Source organism: Bombyx mori, chromosome 19, assembly GCF_030269925.1.
Source record: "Bombyx mori chromosome 19, ASM3026992v2".
In the NCBI taxonomy this organism is placed as follows: domain Eukaryota; kingdom Metazoa; phylum Arthropoda; class Insecta; order Lepidoptera; family Bombycidae; genus Bombyx; species Bombyx mori.
In genome coordinates, this window is record NC_085125.1 from 131991 (window position 1) to 159984 (window position 27994).

At 44.6% G+C, this 27994-nt stretch overlaps 2 protein-coding genes across 6 annotated transcripts; one reads left to right on the forward strand and one right to left on the reverse strand.

Moving 5' to 3' along the window:
- Positions 1-408: 408 nt before the first annotated feature.
- Positions 409-27887, reverse strand: LOC119629955 (glutathione S-transferase 2). 5 transcript variants are annotated; one of them, XM_062673842.1, is made up of 5 exons: positions 27786-27887; positions 2824-2983; positions 1811-2008; positions 1612-1725; positions 409-656 (listed from the first exon to the last, which is right to left on the reverse strand). In XM_062673842.1, the coding sequence occupies exons 2-5, from the start codon at positions 2911-2913 to the stop codon at positions 471-473; spliced, it is 588 nt and encodes a 195-aa protein (XP_062529826.1). In that variant the 5' UTR covers positions 2914-2983; positions 27786-27887; the 3' UTR covers positions 409-470. The 5 variants fall into 5 exon arrangements, with proteins under 5 accessions (XP_062529826.1, XP_037873490.1, XP_062529825.1 ...); XM_038017562.2 differs by lacking the exon at positions 27786-27887 and adding an exon at positions 22605-22832; XM_062673841.1 differs by lacking the exon at positions 27786-27887 and adding an exon at positions 22605-22832 and having other exon boundaries at positions 2824-2986.
- LOC101746759 (uncharacterized) lies at positions 24222-27517 on the forward strand. The gene has a single exon (XM_004926158.5). The coding sequence runs from the start codon at positions 24802-24804 to the stop codon at positions 26113-26115; it is 1314 nt and encodes a 437-aa protein (XP_004926215.2). The 5' UTR covers positions 24222-24801; the 3' UTR covers positions 26116-27517.
- Positions 27888-27994: the final 107 nt, after the last annotated feature.

The window sequence follows — 27994 nt, forward strand, 5'->3', positions numbered from 1 at the left end:
GTGCTGACCGCGGGAGCCCCCCTACTCTGACTGGGTTCTGACCCCAGGTGAAGATCGGACGTCGGTTGAAAGAGTGCAAGGGGGTCGTTTGGTGGATAGGGCCCTTAAGCATCCTTGGACCCGTGGTCTGCTCGAAACATCTGCAGATTGTCAAGTCTCACATACCTCATGCAAGGTATGTGGGATTTGACGGTCTGCACCTGAGGTTCGGCCGATGCCCGAAAAAAAAAGGCCACATCCCATTTGACGCTAAGGTAATACGCCATTGGTTGCCTAGAGTCTTGCGTGTAACAAACGACCCTTCAATTGTCCAAACTATAACCTTTAAGTCGTTTAGGTATTCTCCCTCGGGCCGACAGTATACGGTGCTATAGAACTAGGAAGCATCGATACTGCGGATCAAAAAACTTTGTAGCTTTTTCAAACCAATAATTTAATCATCTACTCATTTGAATAATAAAATGGTTCATTTAGTTTGGCTTGTAAAGACTCATAAAATATTTCAATCGCTCTAAGCCACGTCTGTTGATTTCAAAACAAGGTAGTTTTTCCAATTCATCCATCCACCTCTTCAAGTAAACAAATTTCTTGATTCCATTAACGACCGTCTCCATGGAACTAATGGTGGAAGCACAGCAAAAGTCGCAAATCCTCATCTAGAGAATAAAATCAAGCAAATTAATTGATGTTTCCTGTGAAGATGACGTTGTCTTGCATTGAAATCAAAATATATAATAGTTAGGAAGCTGAAAAGAACGTTGAATGAATCTAAACTGGAAGAAGTCCCACGGGGATAAATGGAACTAATATGACAGATCGGCCATATTTGTCGTTATCAGGTGCTGTCAAGTGTTGTTGTGTTCGTTACTATTGCGTTTTTTATTCAATTGTCGTATTTAAACTATTATTTACGATGTCTAAAGTTGTAAAAAGTGCCGGTCGTGAAATAATATTGAAGGTGAAGGAGTTTTGTGAAGCAGAACTGAAGAATCAGGGGGTTTTGATACCAATAAACAATGTTCGTAAGAGAGTAGCCGTCATGACAGGTAGTTAGTTGGGGATACCAGTTATGTGATTTTTACCATTTTACTTGGGACTTTTTTATGGTTTCGTACTTATTGTTAGATTAAAGTATTTTATTATTGTTTATTAAGATTTAAACATTTCGTCAAAGTTTAACAACACTATTGAAAATTCTGACGTGCCTGTTTTGTTTTATATCTATTAAAAAAAATGCAGGTGTGTCTTAGAAAACAGTTTCGAGGATAACACAAGAAGGAAAAGTAGCGGCTAGTACTTAGAAAAGGATTGTCACACCAGGGAAGAGTCGCCCACGTGCAAAAAAATAGGTTTGGATGGATTCGATCTATGTGCTATTCGCCATAAAATTCACCAGTTTTATACGGTAAAAAAGAACTTCCTACTTTAAATAAATTACTCGCAGTGTTAAAAGAAGACATTGGGTTTGAAGGAAGCCGCGCCACTCTACATAGAATACTGCAAAGTATTTGTTTTAAATACAAACGATGTCAGTCAAGCCGTTTAACCCTTCAATGAAGACATTCAGTGATAGCCGAGTACAGAAGAATGAATTAAGTACAGATTTGTTACCTGATCTCCAGCGAGCCATGGAGAAACCGACAGAGCTGTATTTAGGTAATGCAGAGAATTAAACCATTCATCAACTTTAACTCCAGATGGCATTTTTCCACAAAAATATTCAGACTGAAAATAAAAATAACGCAACGGTTCAAATTAATATATGTGTATCCAAATTTATGTAACTACCATTTTGTGTAACTGTACTCACAAGTATGAAACTGTCAATTGGAAATAAAGTTGTCGCATTGTAGAAAAGCATTTGATTTATTTTTGCCCTGGCCAAAGCACTTCCTGGATACAAATCTTCAGATTTAGTAGTTTCACAAAGGTACATTGCAATAGCGTGACTGTCACAGATCACATCTTTATCAACTTTCAACACTGGCACCTTTTGAAGTGGATTAATCTAGAATCATGTTTTTTTTCCATTTAAATCAAATTCACATCCATTACATATTATTAATCATACATCTACATTAATCGTCAACGGTAAAAAATGTTTTAACGTTTACATAGATTTCACAATAGGGACAGCGAGACCTCGCGTCTCAAGATACACGAGTGACGGGTGGGCGGAACATCATAGTCGCCGTTAACGGCTGCTACTCACATACCATAGAATTGGAAATTAATTTAGTTCAGCTTAACTCATTGACGACACAGTAGGTTTGCGCATTCACTGTGAAGAAGAGCGAGTTTACAACATGTTTACATTTAACAAATCACCCTTACAATCATTAACTTAACATTTAAATAATTTAACTATTCATCATCGCGTCGACAAGGGTAATAAAATAAAGAAAAATACTTGTATTATTTGTTCACTTTCATCTGGCCTTATCTATTTATGTGAATCACGAAAATCTCTTAGAGCTTTTGAGGATATAATACTAGAAAATTTAGTAGTTTTTTTCTTCTTGTGCTATTAAAAACGATAACAAAACATAATATTACAGAATAATTGCTTCCAAAATCAGAACATGAAAGGCTCACTTGGAAAAAGAAATACTTAAATGACGATTTTCTTTGTGAGAAGAATGAAGTTTTCTTCTTAACCTGATATGAGCACGTGTCGGCGGAACGTCAGCAAGTTTGCCTTGTTGATGCTCAATTAGTGTAGACGGTCCCTCGTTGATGTGACTATAAAGTGCCATGCTGAAGTGTGGGGTCCTCGATCACAAACTAATAAATAAAGAGATTGAGAGATTTATCGTAGTTTACCTGATTAAAAGCGTCCATTTTGTGTTCAGACTTAAAGAGATCAATTGGGTGGAAATCCAACTGAATGTTGAGGTGCGCTGCTGTCATCATCACAAATCTCACGGGCGGAGATACTTCATCTCCGTAGAGTATGGGAGGTTTCTTCGCCGAATTTACTTGTCTGCTTTAAAAGAATTTTAAATAAATACAAGGCATTCGTACAGCAAAATCAAACGTTAAATAATTTATCTAAAGGGTACAGGTACTACATTTAAATTAAGTGTTATTCTAAAACAGTGAAATTGTAAATCTCGAAAAAAAAACCGATTAAAAACAAAAATTGACCAAATGAAGAAATAAAATACGGCAGACAATAATACATTTTATTTTTATTAATTTTTTTTTCCTACCTATGCTGATAGCCTTGAAAGGCTATTTCAGTTTCACCCTAACGTTTGTAAGTGAGCTCACGGGGCTCAAACCGGAGAGTTGCTAACACTGACCCTAGCAAGAGCAGCATTTCCTCTTCATTTTGTTCACTTTCTTGTAAAAGTATATCATATTTTTCGCGAGTATTTTTTAATTGTTCTAAAGCAATACGAAGCTGTGAATTTGATGCTGCGAGTCATCATTTTAAAATAAATTACAATAAAATATGTAAAGAAAATTTACGAAGTTGCCGGTCAGATTACCCTCAAATTACAAAATATTACACACTCACCAAGCAAAATTACAATTAAATAACGTTTTAAAGCACTATTTATAATATAGTTTTACTTATTTATACACCTTTAACGCTACTTTGATATGTTTTAATGATATTATGAAGTGTTAGTTTATTTTTAATTAATTTATTTACGGGAGCAGAGAAATCGAACCGAACACAACCGAACCGACCGACCAAAAAAAATCTCCAAAAAAGATCTTATCGGTACCTACACCGACGGTTCAGGTCTTACTGCCCGGGATTTGCAACATATTTTTTTATTGCTTAAGTGGGTGGACGAACTAACGGTCCACCTGATATTAAGTGGTTACCGGAGTCCATAGACATCTACAATGTAAATGCCGCCACCCACCTTGAAATAATAATTCTAAGGTCTCCGTTTTTACAGTACAGCGTCTGTGCCACCCTTCAAACCGAAGCGCATTACTGCTTCACGGCAGAAATAGGCAGTGTGATGGTACCTTTTTTTTTTTTTTTTTTTTTTTTTTTTTTTTTCGGGTAGAGGGCCGAACCTCCTACGAGGTCCCCGCGCAAAAGGGGCGCGCGGGGTATGTGAGACTCAACGATCTGCATGGTGTTGTGAGCAGACCGCGGGCCCAAGGATTTTAGAGCCCACCCACTAAACGACTCCTCTGCACTCTTACACCCGACGTCCGATCCCCTCCGAGGTCAGAACCCGGATGAGGTAGGGGGGCTACCGCGGTCAACACTACAACCAGACGGCGCGGCTCACCCCAAGGACGCCCAGCCGACGGAGCCTTCGAGGCGAATCGAAGGCTCTGAAACGTCGGCCGTCTCGGTACAGCAGCCCGTCGGGCCGCCCAGACGGTGCCGCTGGTGTCCCGGAATACCCCGCTGGACCAGAACCAGCCTGCCGGGTCGGGACGCGATACACCGTCGACCGGTCGCTCTATTCACTCCACGGCAGCGCGCTAGAGTGCTGGTAGCGCGCCGCGCGGCCTCACCCCCTCAGGTCGCCCCTTGACCTTCACCGGGGGGAGGCCGCCACCTACAGGGGCCGGGACGTACGGGCGTATTCCCGCCTCCGGCCCCCGGCTCGACGGCGACGGATCGGTGCGGAAAGGGAAGAGCTCTCCCTCTCTCGCTCCGCCGCCTCCTTCTGCGAGATGGTGGACTCGCAGAAGTCGAGCATCGCCTTCCAGGACGCGTCGCTGCCGAGCATCGTAGCCACGACGCGCGGCAGCGAGAGGTCCTCTCCTATGACCGCGACGAGGGCGGCGCGTTGCTCGTCAAATCCAGAGCAACGCGCCAATGTGTGTTCCGCTGTGTCTTCCTCGTCGCGGTCCGCGCAGTGGTGGCACTGCGCCGTCGGTTCCCTTCCGGCTATCTTGTGCAAGTACCGGCCGAAACAACCATGGCCGGTAAGCATCTGCGTTAGCCGGAAGGTGAGGCATCCGCGGTCGCGGCCCACCCAGTCCGCGAGAACCGGGCGGACCGCCTCGACGGTTCGGAGGCCGGCCGACGGATCCGCCAAGCGGCGAGACCACGCCTCCAGCACGGACCGCCGAGAGTGGAGCCTCCGCGCTCGAACTACACCTTCGCTGGGGCGCCCTTCCCCCCTAGAGCGGAGGTCGCTACGCCACCGGTAATCGGCAGCGAGCGCCTCCGCCTCCAGGTCCCAGGGTGGCGCCCCGGCGAGCAAGCACGCCGCCTCGAAGGAGACGGTGCGGTATCCTCGGATCGCCCTGACCGCGATCGCGCGCTGCGGACGTCGCAGCGCGGCGACGTTCTGGCGGGTCAGGGCGTGGCACCATACGGGCGCGCCGTATAGTGCCATCGACCGCACCACCCCCATGTAGAGGCGGCGCGCCACCTGATCGGGACCCCCGACGTTTGGAAGCAGCCGGCTCAAAGAGCCGGCCGTCGCCATCAGTCGAGGGCCCAACTTCGCAAAGTGAGCGCGGAAGTTCCACCGACCATCCAGTTCAAGGCCGAGGTACCGAAGACCGGTCACCCCGACCCCGACGCGGACGCCTCCGATCACGAGGTGGGCACCCAGAGGCGGCGTTCGTCCCGGCCCGTGAAACAACAGGGCCTGGGTTTTGTCGAGCGCCACCTCGAGTCCCAGCCGTCGGATCCTTGTGACGACGTGTGCCACGCCTGCGCACGCCAGACGGGCAGACTCCCGGTAGTCCCTCCCCGGAGCCACGACCAACGTGTCGTCGGCGTAACATATTACGCTCAGCCCGGGGAGGGGACCCCGAATGACGCCCCGCAGGACCCAGTCGTAGCCGATGTTCCACAGCAGGGGGCCCAGGACAGACCCCTGCGGAACACCGCGCTCGACGGGGAAGCGGTACATCGCCCCACCGTGTCCGATGCACTGGATCGACCTGCCCTCGAGGTAGGAGCCGATCAGTCGGCGGAGGTATGCGGGGACGCCGTGATACTCCAGCGCCCCCGCGATCACCGACCAGGGCAGGGTGTTGAAGGCGTTCCTTACATCTAAGGATAACGCCATCGCCACCCCGCCCCGGGATACGGCTTCGTCGGAGAGGGCACGCACGCGCAGAATTGCGTCTATCGTCGAGCGGCCCTCTCTGAAGCCGTATTGTTCCGCCGAAAGATCGGGACCCGTCTCGGTCAGGTGCCGGACGATGCGGGCCGCGACGATCCTCTCGAGCATCTTGCCCGCTTCGTCCAGCAACACGATGGGGCGATAGCCCGCGGGTGAGTCCGCGGGGCGCCCGTCCTTCCGCAGAAGGACCAGTCTGCCCGTCTTCCATTTCGACGGGAACCGTCCCGACTCGAGGCACGCTTCGAAAAGCCCCCCGAGCCGGTCCCCTAGGGCCTCGAAGGCCAAGCTCCAGACCCGGCCGTGAACGCCGTCAGGGCCGGGGGCCGCGTCCTTCGCTCTCATTCTGGACACGGCCGCATGGATCTCCGCCCCCGTGATAGGGGGAGGGGGCTCCTCGGCAGCGGGAACGCTGGGGCGACGCGGAGGCGTGCCCCACGTGGCGTCCATCTGGGGGGGCTCAAAGTCCCCCCCTGCTGCCGGCGGGAAGAGTGCCGCAACAATTTCCCGCAGCTGCCGAGGCTGGAGCCGCTCGGTCACCGGGAGCGCCCACGGCTGCAGTTTCCTGCGAACCATCTTGTATGGGCGCCCCCAGGGATCTTCGTCGAGCGACTCCAGGAGAGTCTTCATGCTCTGCTTCTTGGCCTCGCCGATGGCCAGCTGCAGCGCCGTCTGCTTTTGACGACAGTCAGCGTGCAGCTGGGCCGCCGTCTCCGCGAACGCAGCGTCGCGACGACGGCGGCGGCGGTGGCGTGCGCTCCGGCGGCGCGCCCTCACGCACTCCTCGCGGAGTCTTGCGATCTCGGGCGACCACCAGAACGCACCCCCACGTGGTGCTCGGGGGCCGACCCGGGGCATGGCGGCATCACAAATGTTTGCCATGGTGCCCCGGAACCAGTCGACCTCCGCATCCACGTCCGCGAGTCGCGCGGGTTTTGGCGCCCACGCAGCAACAGCGGCCGCCTCCATCAGCAACTCCTTGTTCATCCGTTTCAAGGCCCACCTGGGGAACGAACGGGGCGCACCTTGCGGGAGCTCCTCCTCGCCGCGGGCGCCCACGGCTGACGACGACGACAAGGAGGAGGCGGAGAGCTCGAATCGGACGTATCTGTGGTCCGAGAGCGTCTCCGCCCCCTCGAGTACGCGCCAGCCGCGGGTGCGGCGCACGGCGGACGGGGACGCGAACGTCACGTCCACGTGAGATTCCCCGTTCCACCGCACGCAAGTCGCGACCGTGCCTCTGTTTAGGAGACAGAGGCCAGTCGCGATCGCCCACTCCGAAAGGGCCCCGCCTCGCGAATCCGTGCGGGGGGAACCCCAAGCCGTACACTTGGCATTGAGGTCCCCCGCGACGATAACAGGGCGGGACCCGAGGCGGTGTAAAAGCGCCTCGAGCCCGCCCAGAAACCGCTCGAACTCGGCGAAGCTCCTATTCGGAGAAAAGTACGCCCCGATCACGACGGTCCCGTCGATCCTAGCCGCGACGTACCCGGGTCCCCTGGCCACCATATCCAAGGGGGGTAACGCCGCGGACTGTCGTAATATAATGGCCACTGAGCCGTCGACGTCCCCGATCCAGCAGTCCTGGTCGGTGGGGACGAAATACGGCTCCGCGGCGACAGCAACATCGATTGACCACTCCGCCATGGTGTGGACGAGGAGATCCTGTGCCCTGGCGGAGTGGTTCAAATTACATTGGAGGAAGCGATGGACGCAACCCATTACGGGGCTACGTCCATCGCTCCCTCGTCTGTCCCGCCCTGCGGCTCTTCTCGTGCCGCGGCGGGAGCTGACTCACCGGCTGCCCTTTTTGCAGCCGGCTTCTTTTTCTTTCCGCCCCTCCTCGTTTTTGTAGAGGAGGGGGCGGACTTGCACGCCGGGCCCCCGGCCCGGTGGTCGGCCTTCCTTTTAGCCGCGTCGCACAAGACACAGTGCGGCGCGGCTGCGGTGCAGGAGGCTGCCTTGTGCCCCGGTTGGCCGCAGCGGAAGCACAGGTCGCTGCGGTCCACTGTCGAGGGGCACTTGGCGAGGCCGTGGCCGGTGCCGAAGCACCGAAGACAACGCCACGGCCTGCTCTCCTGCAGTTGCACGTGGGCCACTACCCAGCCCACGCGCAGCCATCCTGGGCTGTCCGAAGGCCGACCCTGTGGAGGGGTGGCCAGGAGGTTCGCCGTTGCTACCGGGCAACGCGCCCACGCCGTCCGGGTTCCGGAGTACGTCGCCCGGAGCTCCCCGACTTTGACGTCGGCGAGGGCGCAGTTGCCCTGCGACGCGATGGCCGCGGCGACCTCCTCCTTCGTGGCGCACTCGTCGAGGCCCGTAATCTTCACCTCCGCCATTTTTACGGGCCGCGCGATGCGCACCACCTCGGGGTCCGGCAAGATTTCCCGCAGACGGACCGCCAGTTTTTCTGCCGCGGCGCTGGAATTCGCGCCGGGGCATTCTACCAGGCGGGCCCCGTTGGCCGTCTGCCGGACCTTCAGGCCACCCTCCACGCCGAGGGCGTCCACATTTACGCCGCCGCGCGCCTGAGTCATCACGTCGTGGTACGTGATGCCCCGTTCTTTGGCGGCCGGCAGCAGCTCCACGACTACTGCAGCCGACCGCGGGGCGCGCGGCCTCCTTCGTCTAGTTCGGCCCCTAGGCTCCGCTCGACCCTCTTGGCGGGGAGCGGCGGCCGTAGGGGCGGGCTTGGGGCGCGGCGCGACAGGCGCCGCAACCTTTTTGGGCCCTCGCCGCACCACCGTCGTCCAGGCCTCGTCCATGTTGGCCGGGGCTGGGGGCAGTGGGCGGGGCTGGGGGGTCGGTGCCGGTTTGGCGGCGTTGGTCCGCCCCTTCTTTTTGATTCGGCTCCTGCCAGGCCCCGCCTTCGCAGGCTGGGACGGGGCAGGAGCGGACACCGGTTTTGATGCAGGGGCCGTGGGTGCCGGCGCCCCTGCAGCCGCGGGTTTAGGTGCAGCCGCAGCGGGAGCTCGCGCGGGTGTAGCCTTCTTCTTCCCGCTGTATGCTTTTACAGCGGGCTGCACACTCCTGCGGGGTGCCGGCACAGGCGTACTTCCGTTAGCCTCGTGAGCGAGGGGCGGTCTCGCGCGCTCCACCTTGGAGCTGCGCGCCTCCTGTATGAGGAGCTGCCGCCTCAACTCGTCCACCTCACTGAGGCCTTCCGCTTCGGGCGGAGGAGGGGCAGGGGCCGAGCTGCGTTGCCGCTCGATGAGGTCGGCAACCATGGTCCTCAACTCGGCCATGTCCACTCGCAGCTGCCCATTCTCCGCCCGAAGTTTGCCATTCTCGTTCGAGAGTTGCTCGAGGCGGGCGTGCTGCAGGGCCACTTCCTGCCGCAAGCCCGCCGTCTCCGTCGTTGTGGTGCGGTCTACCACTTCCCTCAGACGTTCTTCTAGGGTGGCCGCTCCGGATTTTAAGGCCCGCACGCAGTCACCCTTGAGTCCACCGCCGGATGTTGCCACGACTGCGGAAACCAATTTCCCAACCACCTCGAATGCTCGGAAGGGGTCAGAGGGACCCACCCCGGCCAGGCAGCGCTCCAAACGCGCGACCTCTCCGGTTTCCGCTTTTCCTCTTGCCTCACAGCAGGCGGCCCTGGACTGCGCCGAGGAGGCAGCAGCCAGTCCGCGAGAAGAGACTGCGTCACAATCTGTGGCGGGCGGCGCCGCAGCAGCCGCCGGCCCTTCCGCCAACGCCATATATTTGGCGCTGGCAGGCTCACCCTCGGACGAGTCAGACGGAGCGGAGGACGCCGGCCGTCGGGCCGACTTCCGCTTCCGCCGAGTCCGCTGTCGAGTGTCGGTGAACAGCGCCGGTGTCTCCCGCCCACTGGACGCGTCGCCCCTCGCGGAGCTCCGCGCCGAGTAGAGCGAGATAAGGCTCTCGCAGCGCTCGAGGCGCACGGTGGGGACCCTGTCCCTTACGCGACCCGTGCTGTCGCCCCCTTCTGCGTGACAGTGTGTGCCCCCCCCAGAAACGGTGGGGCAGCGTGCGGCCGATCGCTCGACCGCACGGAGGGATTCTCCCCCCGCGGAGCGGGAGGTACCCTCCTGGGGTATTACTTTTCTCACAGATGCCATTTCATGTTTTGTTTCCTTTTTTATTAACCAGGGGTCGGTCCCCTGGGGTCTGGTTGGTACCCTCGGGACTGGACTCCCTCCAGCCATTCATCCCATCGCCGGGCACCAGAGCTTAGGATTGGGGCATTTTTTAAAGAGGTTTACGTCCTCGCGGCCCCGTGCCTCGCGGCAGCGGCCCCCGTCCCCCACGCGGTGAGGATTACGGGTTGGCCGGCGGCCCGCCGAGTGCAACGAGCAACACGACAGACCACCGCCCGACGCTCATTAGAGCAACAACCACGAAGCCACGCCGGTATACCGGTACCCCCCTCTGGAGGGCGTGCCCCTGTAGCCGAAGCCGGGGACATGGCGACCAGCGGCCGGAAGATGCGTAAGCAACGCCGGCTCACTTCTCCATCAAAGGGCAGGCCAAAAGTGGCCCACCACCACCCGTGGGTTACGTCCGAAACGGGTCGGACGTGACCCGAAGAAAAAAGAAAAAGGGGGAAGAAAGGGGAAAAGAGAGGGAGCCCGAGCGTCTCCAGGAGGAGCTCCCTTCAGCGAGTGAAGGGCGTGGAGAGCCCGCAACTCCCCCTGCTGGTTTTGGTCCGCGTCATCCGATCTCTTTCGTTGCAAAGCCTAACTAGGCTACCCTACTCCTACACCTAGCCTACCTACCTAACACCTAGAAATCCTTGCAACGAAAAAGACCGGACGATACCCCTGGGAGTGGGACTGTTCCCAGAGGATCCCGTTATCCGCCACCTACGGACGCGCCCGGTGGAAGTCCAGCAAAACTCCCCCACAGACGGAGCCCCCGGCCACGCAGAGTACGCGCCGGGGGGCCCGCCCAGGTCCCTCGGGAGTGTGATGGTACCTACCCGTGCGGACTCACGACATGTTTTTTTTTTTTTATTGCCCTTGTAGGCAGACGAGCATACGGCCCACCTGATGGTGAGTGGTTACCGTCGCCCATGGACTTCAGCAATGCCAGGGGCAGAGCCAAGCCGCTGCCTACCCCTGCCTACCGCTGCCGCTGTCTTACATAATAAATATTTAAGTATTTTACTACGAATAAATAATGTATTTTAAAAGGTTTATGAATCTGTCAAAAACTCCTCTGTTCTGTGACAACTACCGCTACACATAAATGTTATGGAATGAATATTTTTATCTGTTTTTTCCCCTACCTATTCGCTGATAGCCTATTCCTATGGCTATTCCAGCTACGGCCGGACGGGAGGGTGAGCTCACGGACTCAACCTGAGAGAATTTCTGACGATAAAATGAGCTTGGAAATAAATATTTTTTAATATATATTTATTTTAATATATATATATTTATTTACATTCGGGGTTGTAAGGGGATGGAACTAAGATCTTTACCATCTCAAATGTCAACCTCACCTGCTCGTGGTACACCCTGCTGACCAACGGACGAGGCTCTGGCGACCGAAACTCTGGCGGGATAACCAGACAACCACTATGTACAGGAGGAAATAACTGTACCCGGACACATCACCTATCTGGGGGTTTTCCCTACTTCAAGCGGGGTAGGTTTTGGTATGTCAGATGGCAATCGGTACCTTTTAATAAACCCAAAAAACTCGCCAAATTTTAGTAATCAAATGGACAGGTTACATAATACGTTTGGGATAACGAATAGGGCGTCGCCGCGAAACGACGCGCAGAAATATCGCCCTACATCTGCGAACAATATACTAGGGCTACCGAGTCATGGACGGGCTCGGCTAATGAAGTTAGTCCCAAATTGTAGCCTGAAATTCCGCTTCGCTACATTGAATGTTGGAACACTAACGGGGAAGACAAAGGAACTTGCTTCACTCTTCAAGCGTAGAAAGGTAGATTTCGCTTGCCTTCAAGAAACCAGATGGACTGGTGCAAAAGCCCTTAACATCGGAGAAAGCTACAAACTCATGTATGTAGGCGCTAGGCATGGAAGAAATGGTGTAGCAATCGCTGTCAAAGCCGAACACCTCGAAAACTTCTTAGAAGTAAATCGAATTAACGACAGGCTGATGTCTCTAAAAGTACTTGTTGAAGGGGAAGTCATAAATGTGATATCAGCTTATGCTCCCCAGGCGGGTTGTAGCAGGGCTGAAAAAGATAGTTTTTGGACAACTTTGGAAGATCATCTACGCCAAATACCTTCGAAGGAGACAATGCTGTTGGGTGGGGACTTAAACGGTCACATAGGGACAGAAAATAAGGCCTTTAAAAGAGTGCACGGAGGTCATGGATTTGGCACTATAAACGAGGAGGGGGAAGTTATTCTTTCAACAGCTGCTGCATTTGATCTTGCTATAACAAATACTTTCTTTGCTAAAAAGCCAGAACATACAATTACATACAAAAGTGGACAAACAACATCGCAGATAGACTATATATTAGTAAATCGAGCTTACATAGGCCGGGTAACAAATTGCAAGGTCATCCCGGGAGAATGCGCCGTTACTCAACATCGTATCGTTGTAATGGATATGCTTTTTAAGAAAACATCTAAAACTAAAACATCTCACACTCCGGAAATAACCAAATGGTGGAACTTAAAAGGAGATAAGATCCCCGAATTCTGTAACCATCTGAGCAACTTGAAAGTTGATACTGAGTTGGATATTGACAATATATGGGATCACCTTAGCAAATCCATTGTAAAAGCTGGTAATATTACTCTTGGTCGTACAAAAGGTGGTAGAATAAACAATAAAGAGACTTGGTGGTGGACAGAAGCAGTACAAAATGCCATTCAAAAGAAAAAAGATGCCTTTAAGACCTGGCAGTCCACCCAAACTTCTGAAGACCAAGAAAGATATAAAAGAATAAAGAAGGAGACTAAGAAAATAGTGGCAGTGGAGCGCGCAGTTGCCCTAAAGACCATGTACGAGCAACTGGAAACAAAAGAAGGTCAAAAATGTATATTTAAGCTCGCTAAACAGCGTTGTTGGAGCACGAGGGATCCCACTAGATGTCGGGCTGTTAAAGATCCAAATGGTGAGCTTCTGTATGGGGATAGTGATGTACTATCAGCTTGGCATCAATATTATGAACAGCTACTAAACCCTACTCAAGCTGCTATACAGTTAACAAAAGTGGGCAGGAACATTGGACTTATACCTCCAATACGTCCAAATGAGGTCAAAATGGCGTTAGAAAAGATGGCCAACAAGAAAGCCACGGGACCGGACGGTATTCCAGTGGAAGCTTGGAAGTGCCTTCGTGAGCACGGAATCGAAACGCTCACCAAACTTTTCAACTGTGTGTTGCGCTCTTCCAAAATGCCAGCGGCGTGGAGATTGAGCACCATAGTTCCTATTTATAAGGGGAAGGGCAGTAAGTACGAATGTAACAACTATCGCGGGATCAAGCTGTTAAGCCATACTATGAAACTGTATGAAGGAGTGATTGACAGCCGCCTAAGATCAGAGTGTTCACTATCCAAAAATCACTATGGTTTTGTACAGGGCTTATCTACCACCGACCCTATGTTTGCTCTAAATACGATCGCTGAGGAGTATCGTGAGAAACTTCGGCCATTGTATGTCGCATTCTTAGACATGGAAAAGGCATTTGACCGTGTGCCAAGAGATACGATCTGGTGGAGCCTTCGCAAGAAGATTGTACCCGAACATTATGTTAACGTCATAATTGACATGTACAGGGATGCGAGGTCAATGGTACGGACAGTAGTGGGTCAGACAAAACCAATAGCAGTTGCAGAAGGTCTGCATCAAGGTTCAGTACTGAGTCCCTTTCTGTTCGGCATGGTTATAGACTCACTCACTGAGGTGGCGCAGTCCTCAGCCTCGTGGACTTTCATCTATGCAGACGACGTTGCTATCTGCACCGAGAGCCGCACAAAGCTACGAGAGGCACTCCTGTTGTGGAAACAGCAGTTACAAGCCGGTGGCCTAATATTGAGTGTTGCGAAGACACATTACATGTCTTTTAATGACCCAGATCCAGGTGACAACAGTCCGATTTCCATTGACGGTCAACTTGTAAACATGTGCGATCAATACAAGTATCTGGGTACTATGATGCACAGATCTGGAAATTTAAAATGCAACATTCAACACCGAATAGCCGCAGCATGGCTAAAATGGCGAGAAGTAAGTGGTGTCACCTGCGATAGGAGGATGCCCGTTAAGCTCAAGGGTATGATCTATAAGACTATAATAAGGCCTGTTCTTATGTATGGCAGCGAAACATGGGCGGCAACCAAAAGGAACGTACATACCATTCAAGTTGCTGAAATGAAAATGCTGAGGTGGATGTGCGGCGTGACTAGGCTCGATAAAATCCGCAACGAGTACGTGCGTGGAAGTCTAGGTGTACGGGACATCGCCGACAAGATGCAGGAGAGTAGGCTGAGATGGTATGGTCACGTGAAAAGGAAGCAACCTGACTACGTCGGAAATTTGGCGCTACTGCTCGACCTCCCCGGTCGGAGACCTAGAGGCAGACCCAAGACAAGGTGGAGGGACGTAGTGCTGAAGGACAAGAGAGAATGCAATGTTGCTGACGAGGATGTCGAAGACAGAGCGAAGTGGAGGAGTAAAGTCAGGAAAGCTGACCCCACCACCATGTGGGATAAATAGCTGGGAAGAGAGAGAGATATTTATTTACATTCAAGGATCAATTTAGAACGAGGGAAAATAGGCTTATCTGTGCCTGTTGGTGTTATCGTGCATACTGGCCACAATGCAGTAAGTTTTATTAACATGCTGAGTGACGTCTCGCGAGGGCCACGCGCGCTGCCCTCCCGCGCGACATTTTGAGCGGTTTCCACCTGCGACGGTCACCGCGTGTCTACCATTTGACATCTCTCGAAAAATAATGAGTCAATCAGAAGTCGCCCATTATTATATTTCTTGACAATATTTGCGAAAAAGCACCTCAACGATTTCTGGGCGCTTCTTTATAATAATAGCGACCCGCCCTCGCTTCGCTTCGGAAACTGTAATTTATTATTGATTTCTCGACTATTTAATGAATGTTATTATACATATAAACCTTCCTCTTCAATCACAGTATCTATTAAAAAAATAAAAAAAATAAAAACCGCATCAAAATCAGCATGTGAAGGGCCGTCAAACATTCATTCGCAAACTTAGCGGCTGTGCAAATGGGTTCGGTACTCAATTTGCGAACCCGTTTGCGCTTCCTCCTACACTTCGCACCATTGGTAGAAGAAAGTCGCAAGTACAATTACTTCAAATTTTTTTTATTTCACTATTCGTTAAAGGAGACCATGACACATGTGCTTAACAAGTTTGAAAAAAATATTCCAAAAAATGACGGAGATATTGCAAATTTTGCGAAATGCTAAGATTTTTATTTTTTAAATGATTCGCCTTATTAATTACGTAATTTTTGTTATATTTGGTCATTTCTGAAATTTTCCCTATCAATAAAAGCTTATTGTTACTTATACACAATTTTATTAAAATATACGTGCATAAATGAACATGCACACTTTTGACACGATATTTGATGAAGATGTGAAGTGCGCAAGTTCAGTTACGTATTTTTTATACGTGACTTTTTGAGAATCATTCATACGTAATATTATAAGCTCGCTTCTTCTATGATTAATTTCGCTGGATTTTAATTTTTAAATGAAAATACCTAATTTTATACTGTATATTTTGAAAATATTTCGTAACGTAATTATAATTAAAAACAAAAACATTAGTATATCAGTTGGATAAACCACACAAAATACTTAATATTTACTTATTTCTTGCGAAATTTGATTATACAAAAATTTGTATCACGAAATTTCTGTTTGTTTTTAAATCTATCACGCACGAGAGTGGTGCATGGGCACTAGCTGAATAGTTCTCACGTGCATGCTGCTACCTAGATAACTATCATTGATCTAAACATATGTGTACCATTTTGAATACGTATATAGGTACCATTTTTTTACGCGAATTTAAATACGATACTCCTGCAAACTGTACTGTAGAAGTAAAGTTATGGATATTATTGAAAGAAAACGTAAATGACTTGATGCGCATGCGCATGCATGACATGTCAATGAGTTTTACTGAAGATGGTATTGAATCTAAATAAAGTCTCAAAGGAATGTTCTTCTTCTTATGACGATGGATCATAAACTAGTTTAAGTAATACAGTACAGAACAGTGGAACTAGACAATGTGATTCCGTATTAGTTGTCGGAAACTATAAACTTTTATACAGAATCAACCAAAGAATCTCGATCAAAAGAAACACAATCGCATAATGCAAATATTTTAGAATTAGCGGAGGAGGACTGAAGTCGTCGTGGCCTAAAGGATAAGACGTCCGGTGCATTCGTGTTGAAGCGATGCACCGATGTTCGAATCCCGCAGGCGGGTACCAATTTTTCTAATGAAATACGTACTCAACAAATGTTGACGATTGACTTCCACGGTTAAGGAATAACATCGTGTAATAAAAACCAAACCCGCAAAATTATAATTTGCGTAATTACTGGTGGTAGGACCTCTTGTGAGTCCGCACGGGTAGGTACCACCACCCCGCCTATTTCCGCCGTGAAGCAGTAATGCGTTTCGGTTCGAAGGGTGGGGTAGCCGTTGTAACTATACTGAGACCTTAGAACTTATATCTCGAGGTGGGTGGCGCATTTACGTTGTAGATGTCTATGGGCTCCAGTAACCACTTAACACCAGGTGGGCTGTGAGCTCGTCCATCCATCTAAGCAATAAAAAAAAAAAAAAAAAAAAAAGGAGAAAGTCAGTGGAAAAGAAAACCCTATTTAAACTGCCAATGATATAAATTTCATCGCATCGTAGTTTACCCATAACAATAATCAAATAGCAATGAAAAGAATTAAAAAAGAATGCGAGATGAAAGTTCCTGGCAGGTGAAGAAGTAAAATATTCAAAATTTTTGGTAAATCATACCGTTAGTGGATACAGGAAAAGAGAAGAGAAAAAGTTACGAGAGATCCAAGTAGATAAAAGAAAAAAGTGTAACGAATAAATATATTATTGATGTTTGGGAAATTCTGAGCGTTAATAGAATTGTATTTTATTATCAGATTTGTAAAATCTAAGCCTAAACGTATGACACTGGTAGATTCGAAAAGACTAATAGCATAGACTTTGGAATATAATTTCCCAAAAAGTTTAAATACTGAAAATGTAGTAACTATTTGCGAAAATATAATAATAATAATAATAATTATACATCGGATTTTTCTACCCTAAATTTTTTTATGCGTTACATGAAGGTGTAGGAACAAGCGGATGATAAAAAGAAAAAGCAATTGAAATACGAATACGAGAATTATTTAAAGGACAAAAAATTGTACGGGATATAGGGGACATAAGGGATATACGGGACAAAAAATAGCACAGAAAAACAAAAATCAGTAGTAAACTTGATTTCGAAAAAATTTTGAGCGCACCTCAATCGGAGGTCGGAGTTTTTCGCAAGCAAACAAAATACCTAGTATAAAATTTCACTGTTGATCATATTTTAACTAAAGGTGGTTATTGCTATATGCGGCTTGCTGAAATTGCGAAAGGGGAAGCCAATAAAATAGATGTCTATGGATTTTTTTACAAAATGAAGCATCCAGGGGTATCAGAAAAATATCGTTCTATTCGGAGAATTGTTCAGGACAAAACCGAAACTATTTAGTTTTGCACTATATATGTATGTATAGATGTTGCAAGTAAAAATTATCCACGACTTTTAAAAAAAATCTCATTCTCAGAATGAAGGAGACTCGATGCAGCATGTAGAAACAAAAAAAAACAAGTTTATTATTTACCAGATGAAAAGCACTCAATCGTTCGCAATGCGAAAGTAAATACGAAGAAGTATGTATTGTGAAACACATGATATAAGAGAATTTCTTTAATTATAAACGATTAGTTGAACTTGCTAAAAACTGGTATGAGGATACCGCTGGCAACAAAGTTTTGTGGTCTAAAATCAAACGATTATTTGCTGATCTCCAAAATCCTATAATTATTAATATGAAATATGATATTTATGAAGAAGAACCTAAAGGGTTAATACCAATGCAAATTACAGAAAGGGAAGGCAGAACAGAAAGGCTCAGAGTGAAAGTAACCAAGTATTATCGGCGCTAATGCAGATATACAATGGTCTATTTCCAATTTCTAGAAATTTCAACAGAGACTTGATAAGTCCTTGTTAGGGCAATAACATACGATCGCATTATCTTGGTTTTTATAAAAGATTATGTACGTCTTGAGCATTTTATTGACTAATTTACTTTTAAACATTATTATCCAGTCCTTTTGTTTAATTAATCTGGTTGATTTCATTCAATATGTTCATATTAACAATTTAAATTTAATTACTACCTTAAGCATTCAATTTTCACATAAATAATAGCAAACAAATGTTGTTGTAGTAAAAAAAAACGATTTATTAAATATATTTTAACGTTTTCTGTCAGAGTAGAATAAGTAAGTTGTTAGTGATACAGACATATTTATTTTATTATTAAACTTGTAATAAAAACATAAATTCATTTACTATGATTATTTCTATTTTAATTCTTCCGCAACAAAGGCGTATTTTTTTATACACATACATAGGCTAGGTCAATTTTGTCGGCAAGAAATACGTAATTAAAATTACGAAGCTATGATTCGTGTGAACACCGTAGCAACAAAGCGGTTACTTTACTTATTCCTAAAAGTCATAATATCATAACGGGGATTAAAGACGTAACCGATTAATTTCAAATTATTTCGAAAACTACTCAATATTGTTTTAAATCAATAACAGATATATATGCAGCTTAATTTTATCCATGAAGTCTCTTAAGAACATTTTCATCTAGGATTTACCATTTCTTAACAAAACAGTTTTTTTACGTTCCTGAAAAGTTCGAGTTTTTCACTTGCGACCTTTTTCCACGAATGGTGCGACTTGTTTATGAATGTCTCACGAATTTCTCCTCCTTTTTAATTCGTCAATAGAACATTGAATAGAAAAAGAGTTTTGAATTCTTTCCCAGACATCGTTAACAGCCATGCTGTTTTTATGGGATTTCTTTTGATGAAGATATGCTACACAGTAGACGTCACGATCTATGAAAATAGCGAAACGTCCGTTGCCTTCGCAATCCTGGGCGCAACTGGTCAACTGGTCACACGAATGTGTGGGAGACTACGCGAAAGATCGCGGCTCGCGCGCTTTGATGTCTGTTAAAAAACCGACAGCTTGGAAAACCACGAATGCAGCGAAAACTTTGCATAATCATTTGCAAATGTCGTCCTACACTTGCGGGTTTGCGTATTCGTGCGAATATGAGTGACCGGTATTAAGCTAATGTTGTACTATAGGAGGGTGGTTGGAATATTAAAAAAAGGAAATAAACGGCTACTTCTAAGCAAACATGAGTGGCCACGCTGATGATAAGTGACCTCAGCATGCCTGACGTCACGCCTTTTAAAACCACCAGGACTTCATCACTCCGTCATGTACAAGTTTATTTAAATTCCATGTAATTGAAATTCAATTCTCATAAACTTTGATCTCAAATTCGTGATTTCAATTTTATGACTACCTGTACTACGAGTGTGTATATAATAGCAAATTACACAGTCAAGGCAACTTTTTTGTTACAGAATTGATAAATAATAAAAATATTGATACATATCTTATACCTTTAAACGAGCAATTCTTGTATATTAATATACATATAATCTGAATCTCGGAAACGGCTCCAACGATTTTCATAAAATTTAGTATACAGGGGATTTTGTGGGCGATAAATCGATCTAGCTACGAATTATTTCAGAAAATGTTGTTTTAATCGTGTTTTCAATTTTCAACTTTATCGATTGACTCTTCCCGACATCTATTGGTGAATAATAATACTATTAAGCTATTTCAGCAAATGGCGTTGTTAAGCCACCCGAAGCCAATGAGTGTTTGGTTTGTTTATTTATATTATTTGTGTCTTTTTCATATAAAATATAAAAAAAATACCGAGCAAAGCTCAGTCATCGTCTAGTTTACTTAATTTGAATGCACATAAACTGTAAATCATAATTGTATTTTTAGAACACTTTTGTCTTTGTATTACTTGAAATTTAATAAGCAAAGAATAGCTTACCCCTCTTTACACTCGAATTTTGAATAATGTCGTGTCAATTTAATTGATGTAAATTTTAACATATTACACCGAACAATGGACATTGTGATGTGTAAGTAGTTTGACACGGCGTCCTCGCAAAGCAGCGTTGACTACCTCTCTGTCTCGTGACTTGTAAAATAAAAAGCAGGTAAACTCATACATGCATAAAATGGATTGTGCGCGAATGTGCCAGGTAATTTTGTATTTTTATTTGTCTGCTGTGTTATATTATCGAAAATTGTATTTCAGCTTTTGAAAATATCTTACTTGAATTCTAAACAATAAACCGTTACGTTTTAGAAATAAAGTTTCTTTGCACACATAACATACTATCATACAGCCTAGCCATAAATACTGTTAAAAACAATTCATTTAAGATCCTCCCGATCCACTATCGGCGCTTTTAGGCCTTTCAAACACCAGTGACCGTTCATGAACTGTGTACTCATTTGTGATTCTTTATTACGACGTAATGAGACCGAACATTGGACAAGTGGATCAGGTACGACAAGAACGTCCGAAAAAGGTCGTGGTCAAAGGCCGGTCAGGCTTCACAGACTGGCGAAACCCGGGCTAACTCGCAAGCCCGGGTTGATGTGGTGGTGATGATGTGTGTGTGGTGGGATTGGAAGGGCATTATTCATTATGAGCTGTTACCACCAGGCAGGACCATCGATTCTGAATTCTACTGCGAACAACTGATGAGATTAAAGCAAGAAGTTGAGAAAAAGCGGCTGGAATTAATCAACAGAAGGGGTGTCGTTTTCCATCATGATAACGCTAGACCTCACACATCTTTAGCCACTCAGCAAAAATTAAGAGCTTGGCTGGGAGATGTTAATGCATCCGCCGTATAGTCCTGACCTTGCATCTTCAGATTTCCAATCTCAGGGGGCCCTCGAATCCTTACCAGAAATCTCGATCAATCTGAACTTTTGGAAATTTCTCCTATTTTCAAAATAAATATGACGGGCTGCAACCCCACTTTATTCATGACAACTCAGATGAGAGAAATTCAAATGTTATGCTTAGGGAATTCCCCTAAATTCTTTCTGTAGGTTGCCAGTGCTGTCAATTTGACGGATAGTGATATGTGCGCTTTATTATTCATCGATGTGCGTTTTATTCGGAATTCGAGTTAATATTTTTTCTTCCTTTTTGACAACATAAAAATTACTTATTATATTGCGTATGGCACAAATAGTAAAACTGTCTACGTTAATTTTATTACTCAGACATCGCTTCTTGCGAGGTGTTGTAAGCCTGGGTACAAGAGTCATATGAGAGGTCGCTGATGTTGATGCTTCTGGGATCTGTATTTCCAACGCAGAACTTTCTTTCAATTTTTTAAATTCATTTTTAATTCTCATTATTGTTCGTTTTGACACTCCCGTTGCTTGCCAAGTTCTTTTAATAATATTGTCGATCGGAATAATGTAAGATTTCTTCTTGTTTTCCAGTTCAAAAAACTCAATTTTTAAAATCTGCGTTCTCCGCTATGTATGGTTTTACTAATTTTTACAATTAAATAATAACAACAACAAGTAAAACTTTAAATCAACAACAACAATATTTGGCAAAAAAATACACTAATAACAACTATAACAATCAAAAAGAAGCGCGCAAAAATAACGAGTGACCACGGTAACGTCGTAACCCTACTAGTCATAGATTAGACACTTCTCAAATATTGCAAACCACCACCTCACGCCTACATTGCGCATGCGCCGGTTTGCGCACCCGTCGCGGTGTCGTGGGCAACAGCGGTAGAGCGTGCGGGGAATCGGGAAGGGGGCCGCATTTCGCTTGGTTGAGTAGTAAGACTCAAATGTACAGTTTGTTACCTTGACCTAAAGGTATTAGTTACCAGGTCATAAAATCCCTTTAAAAAAAACAGGTTTGTTAAAGTCTTGCTTTTTTTGTGATTTAGGGATGATTAGTAGCTCGGATGTCTTTCCAGTTTCATCAGATCATCAGGACAGGTGGGCGAGCAAAGGCATAGCCAGAAGGGATGGGATATGCTGATAGCTGCCCGAACACCTCCAAAAGGGACCTAATGACATAAAACCAGCTAGTTCGCGAATGAATCTACAGTGGGTTGTGTCTATGGGTTAGTTCGCATGTCGAACTCTTCGTCACAGTCGCCGAGTTCGACGAGGGCGGAAACCGGTGAGCGGTGCTTGGAGAACCTTAAAGCACCGAGAGTGGATCTGGGGATCTGATTAGACGTCATGTTTTGGGCCAGGGCGCGGCGGCGGCTTTGCTTTGCCCCATCCGCGTCGCCTGGAATCGGATAAGATCAATTTTATTTTAACCTTACCGTAATTGTCTTCCATCTACCATAATTTTGGCTAGCAGCACCTTAAATAATTATAGAGAGATTTTTAACTTTTTGGTGGGAACGCAAGGAGTGAAGTTGCGTGATTTGTTTTATTTTGTCTTCCAAAAAGTCCACTGAAAAAATCTCACTAAATGTCCACCATTCTAATGAGATTATATTTCATCCCACATGATCTCATCTCATTTCATTTAATTTCATCCCAGTTGATCTCAAATTAATCATCTTCATTTCATTTCACGCCATATTATCATTTTTCATCATCATTTCAAAAAATAATAGAGGGATTTGATGAATATTTTTTTAAGGGATTTATGGTAATTTATGGATTTATGGGTATTAGGGTAATCATGACCTTTAAGTCATATCTTATTTTAATTTATATTCTTATTTTTATGAAAAATGATAATATGGAGTGAAATGAAATGAATATGATTAATTTGAGACATTAATCAACTGGGATGAAATGAAATGAAATGATATGAGATGATATGGGATGAAATATAATCTCAGTAAAATGGTGGTCATTTAATAAGATTTTTTCAGTGGACTTTTTGAAGGATCCCGAGAAGTTACGTCCAGCGGCTTTGTTTCATTTCCCACATTTGTGCACTTTTACAGATATTAAGCAGTTAAAAAACCACCGTTATTACACATTTAAATCTGAAGAAACACTAAATAGACAAAATAAAACAAATCACACAACTTCACTCCTCGCGTTCCCGCCAAAAAGTCCATTTGATGACATTTGATGGGAGTGACCCATAGATAATCACTGCATATTTATTACCTACCTATTCTCCTCCCGATGCTACCATAAATGACATAGGTAGGTACCTACCTAATTAATAAATACACGTAGGTACCTACAGTATGCGTGCGAGTTCATGTCCATGACTACTCCGCTTCCAAATCAAATCAAATCAAATAAAAAAAAATTATTCAACATAAATGAAAGTACATACTTGTTGAACGTCAAAAGAACTACCGCCAACTACTCCAACAAGTTCAGGTAGAAAAAAACCTACACTGATTCGGACTCTGATCTATCGGTTGTCTTTTCATCTGATAGTAATTGAATCGGAATTTAAAAAATATTTTTCTCTATTAGAAATAAATAAGTAATTACTTATTACATTCATTTTATAATTTGCAAAACGAGCTAGTTACAGGTAGTTTTCCAATTACAGCACAAGAGCGCATTATGCGGCATAATGCTCAACGTTGAATGTTCCAACTACAGCAACGCTTCGCACAATCGAGCACTCTCAAAAGTACTGCTCTCGCGTGATACTCGTAATCGATACCGACTCAGTGACAAAAAATTGACAAGTGTTTTTTCTTTAAGTTGGCATTGATCGAAATTTTGTTTATATTATCGTTAGTAATATTATTAAATGTTGAAAAAAATTGTAAGGCTTTCGTTTCGTCGTAGTTTCTTAGAAATAATCAATGCTAATTAAAACTGTGCTAACTTAGCGCACTCTGCTGATGCATTTGAAAACTAATTCACGTTCCAATTAAGCTTCAGCATAATTCGGCATTGTGCGTCACTGAGTCGCATTATGCTCTGTAATTGGAAAACTACCACATTAAACCAAATTGACAGCTCTTGACTAAATCGGTAGCTATTATCGATATTACCATAATTAACTATGTTCAGCACTACCGCATTCCTCAGGATGGACATGAACTCGCGCGCCTACTGTAGGTAGCTACTAAATATGACTATATGACAAAAGTGTTTGTTTTGGAAAATATGCTAGCATTGCTAGATAATGTAATTACGAAATATACATGTACGGTTTTAAGCAAAGAATATAATATAAAAGCTGCGTTAGTGATGGTGGATACATTAATTCGAAAGTAATCATCGATAGATAATTTTCTGTTTCCATTGTTTGACTAGTTCACAGAGAGAAATTAAAAAGTTCCCACGCTGCTCACAAAGCGCTCAGAAAGTCGTGAAACGTATCTGCATACAAATACATATTATCGTGTTGTAAGAGTGTATGCGATGTTACTAGCACTGACTAGTGCCGTCATCGTCCAACTATTTACGTCCGGAATAGTCGTGTTGACAACGAATTCGTGTAACGTGCTGCTAATGCAACTCCACATTTTCGCTTAAAGACAAACGTTGTGGAAAGTCTCGACTTTCTAGCGTTGCGCACGAACGATGGCAGGGTTTCAGGCAAGCGATACTATGCCGAAGTTCGGACACGTAACGGATCTGCGCGAACAGTGGCTTGTGCGCACCGACGGAGCGCTTGCTCATCGTTTGCAAGACCGCGAGATATCTTCTCACCTCTGCGAGAATAGGTATAGAAATCAACAGATCCGCGAAGATTTTCCTGTCGCCGTCAACGAACAGAAAGACCTCGAGCACGAAGCTCGTTTGCGTGAATATTCTCGACGTCGGCAAGCTGAAATAGATGCAGAAATCGCACGTGAGATGGCGGAGATAAATTTACGGAGACAACGTCGTCAACGCAATGAGGATCTCCAGCAACCAAGTTCATCTCGAGCACCTATGAAGACACCTCCCCCTATAGCCTCTGATGACTTAAACCCAGAGGAATTAGGTCTCTCGTCTGCAGAACTAGAGGAGATAAGAAGACGCATGGAACAAGAAGAAAGAGACGCAAGGCTTGCTAGAGAGCTGAGTCATGAAGCAAATGACCGTGATGCACTCCTCACTGACATGAAGTATGCTGTAGAAGCACAGGATGGTGAATTAGCCAGGTTATTACAAGAAAGGGAATATAAAAAATTGCAACGAGCAAAAGAAAAAGCCAGACAGAAAGCATTGCTAAAGAAGCAGCAGCGTGTAGCGCCACAACAGCATTTACAAAGAGACATTGAATACCCAAGCCCTCCACAGGCTGAACTCTGTGATGCATATAGCAACCCACGAGATATGATTAAGGAAAATCGATTACGTCTTTGTAAATCAGTTGATTCAGATTTGAATTATGTTGAGCCATTTGAGAAAGAACATATTGAGTCTCGAACTAGTGCTTTAAAAGCAAAGGAGTTCTCCAAACAGTATATCACACAAAAGTCTGATGTAGTGAAATCTAATAACAATATTTCAAATTTACAATCCAGATCTTTTGATAACGATAAATGGACTCATAATTCTCCAGTTGGTTTACAGCACAGACACCCGCCCCTTCCTCCATCTACAAGTAAAAAGCCACGATTTCCTGATCCTGTTATCATCCGGCCTGCTTCGCATTATTCTACAGAGGATCCGACAGAAAATGGGTCCAGCAGTCAGAACATATCTCATAGCTTTAGTGAAAATAACAACCTATACAGTTCCACATTTCCATCAGACTTAGGAACTCATTCTAGACTTGCATCAGAAACTCATGACACTTCCAAGAGGTTGTCAGTAATTTCTGATATGACAGCAGATGATTTGGTTAAAAAAAAAAATAAACAAGCTAACAAGGAAAAGAAACGACGCGGTTGTAAAATACAGTAAGTCACTGACATAAACTTTTCTAAGTTCATTAGCAATATTATAATGTATTGCTTTAAAATTTGAAATGGGGTTGGGTTATATGTAAGTGCTGAGGTACCTGTATCGACCAATGAGCCATTTGATATAATTATTGCAATTCACCAAGTGCCTTTTAGTAATAAGAGTAGCATTAGGATAACATTCCATTTTGTGATTATGATTGAATATATATATATATATTGTGTTTTTTAAGTTGATTTATGACATAACAGTTGTAATTGTTTAGAATCGTTTCTAAATAAGTAGGAGCTTAGCAAGATAAATTCTAAATCTACAATGTTTATGACTATTCTAGCTTGTTGTCATCAATGTAGATAATAACGAAGAATCTGTACTTAATCTCTTGATACTACTATTTAAGACTGATTTTATAATAATCCCACAAGATATTTTATTAGTGAATTTCATTATCCAAAATGGTGCTGGTAAAACATATGGGATGGAATTAATTAGAAATTTTGTAATACTCTAACCTATGTATAATAATGAATATATATGCACTGAAGTGGAAATAACATTAAAATGGTAGTATAATTTCTCACTGCTCTACATACTACCAATCTTAATTTCTTTTTTTATGGCATATTTGTGTAAATTACTTAATGGCCTAGTCATTGTTAATATAAACAACAGACAAGCCTACAGCAATGCCACAGACAACCTTGCAACATAAACAGTCAGGACTGCGGCACCAACAAATATGGGCTTTCGTGCAGTACCACCATTAAAACATACCTAATTTATAATATGCAATAAAGTAATATTATTTTGTCATATCAAGTGTTATTTCATAGTATGTAGTATTATATTCTACACTATCTTAATATTTTACAGGTGTATAATGTAAGTAATGTAAGCTTTAATTGCATCTGTGGCCACTGAGTGCCCAGATGAAACCGAACCAAACATGAATAGTTAATATTTAATCTAATACTTAGTGTGTGTGAACATAATGACAACACTTTTATGATACCTATTCTATTAATTAATTACAGAATGTCATTTTTGTTCTATTTATTTTCATGAATAATCAACATTTGACCATAATCAGTGACAGAATAGGCAGCGGCTTGGCTCTGCCCCTGGCATTGCTGAGGATTTACGGCATCTACAATACAAAAAAAAATGAACAGAAAGAAAAAACGATGTCTTGCAGATTTACGAGTATAATATGTACATAGATTTAAGGACAATGTTGATTGTTAATTGAACTCACTGAATTAATAAGTTCAAATTAAATCATCTCAAACTTAGGACTGTTAAGTTAATATTTTAAATTGATTATTAAAATTGTTAACTATTGTCGATGTCAATTTCCACTGATACAAATTTATTCAATAAAAATGAGTAATTTCAATATATACTTGTGAATCTTATTATTTAAAACCCTTATAGAATATTCCAAGTTTTCTCATGAAAACCTTGCTATCTGTGTTTTGTAAAACGGAATAGGGTGAAGAGAACAAGAGTAAAAATTATTAAATAAATTAATTAATGTAAAAAATATTGTAAAAATCCCAACAACTTTGCATTGCTTTCGAAAGTCTGAAGTTTTGCAGCCCGCCCAATCGAGCGGATTCTCCGAATTCCAAAAAGGTACAAGTGAAGTCAGCTGATTGAAACACACTGACCTGACGGCACACAGAGTTGGCAGGATCTAAGTTTCATACGTGTTATTTATTTACTTGGTCGAAATCTAACCGGGGCGAAGTAGATGGAGTAAGTACCTACTTGTGTCAAGTAATAGGTAGTAATCCTTTAAAACATTGTGTTATGACAGTAAGAGTAATATCATCTGTCATCAAATAGCAGAAACGAATATCAAAAGAACTAGTAATAT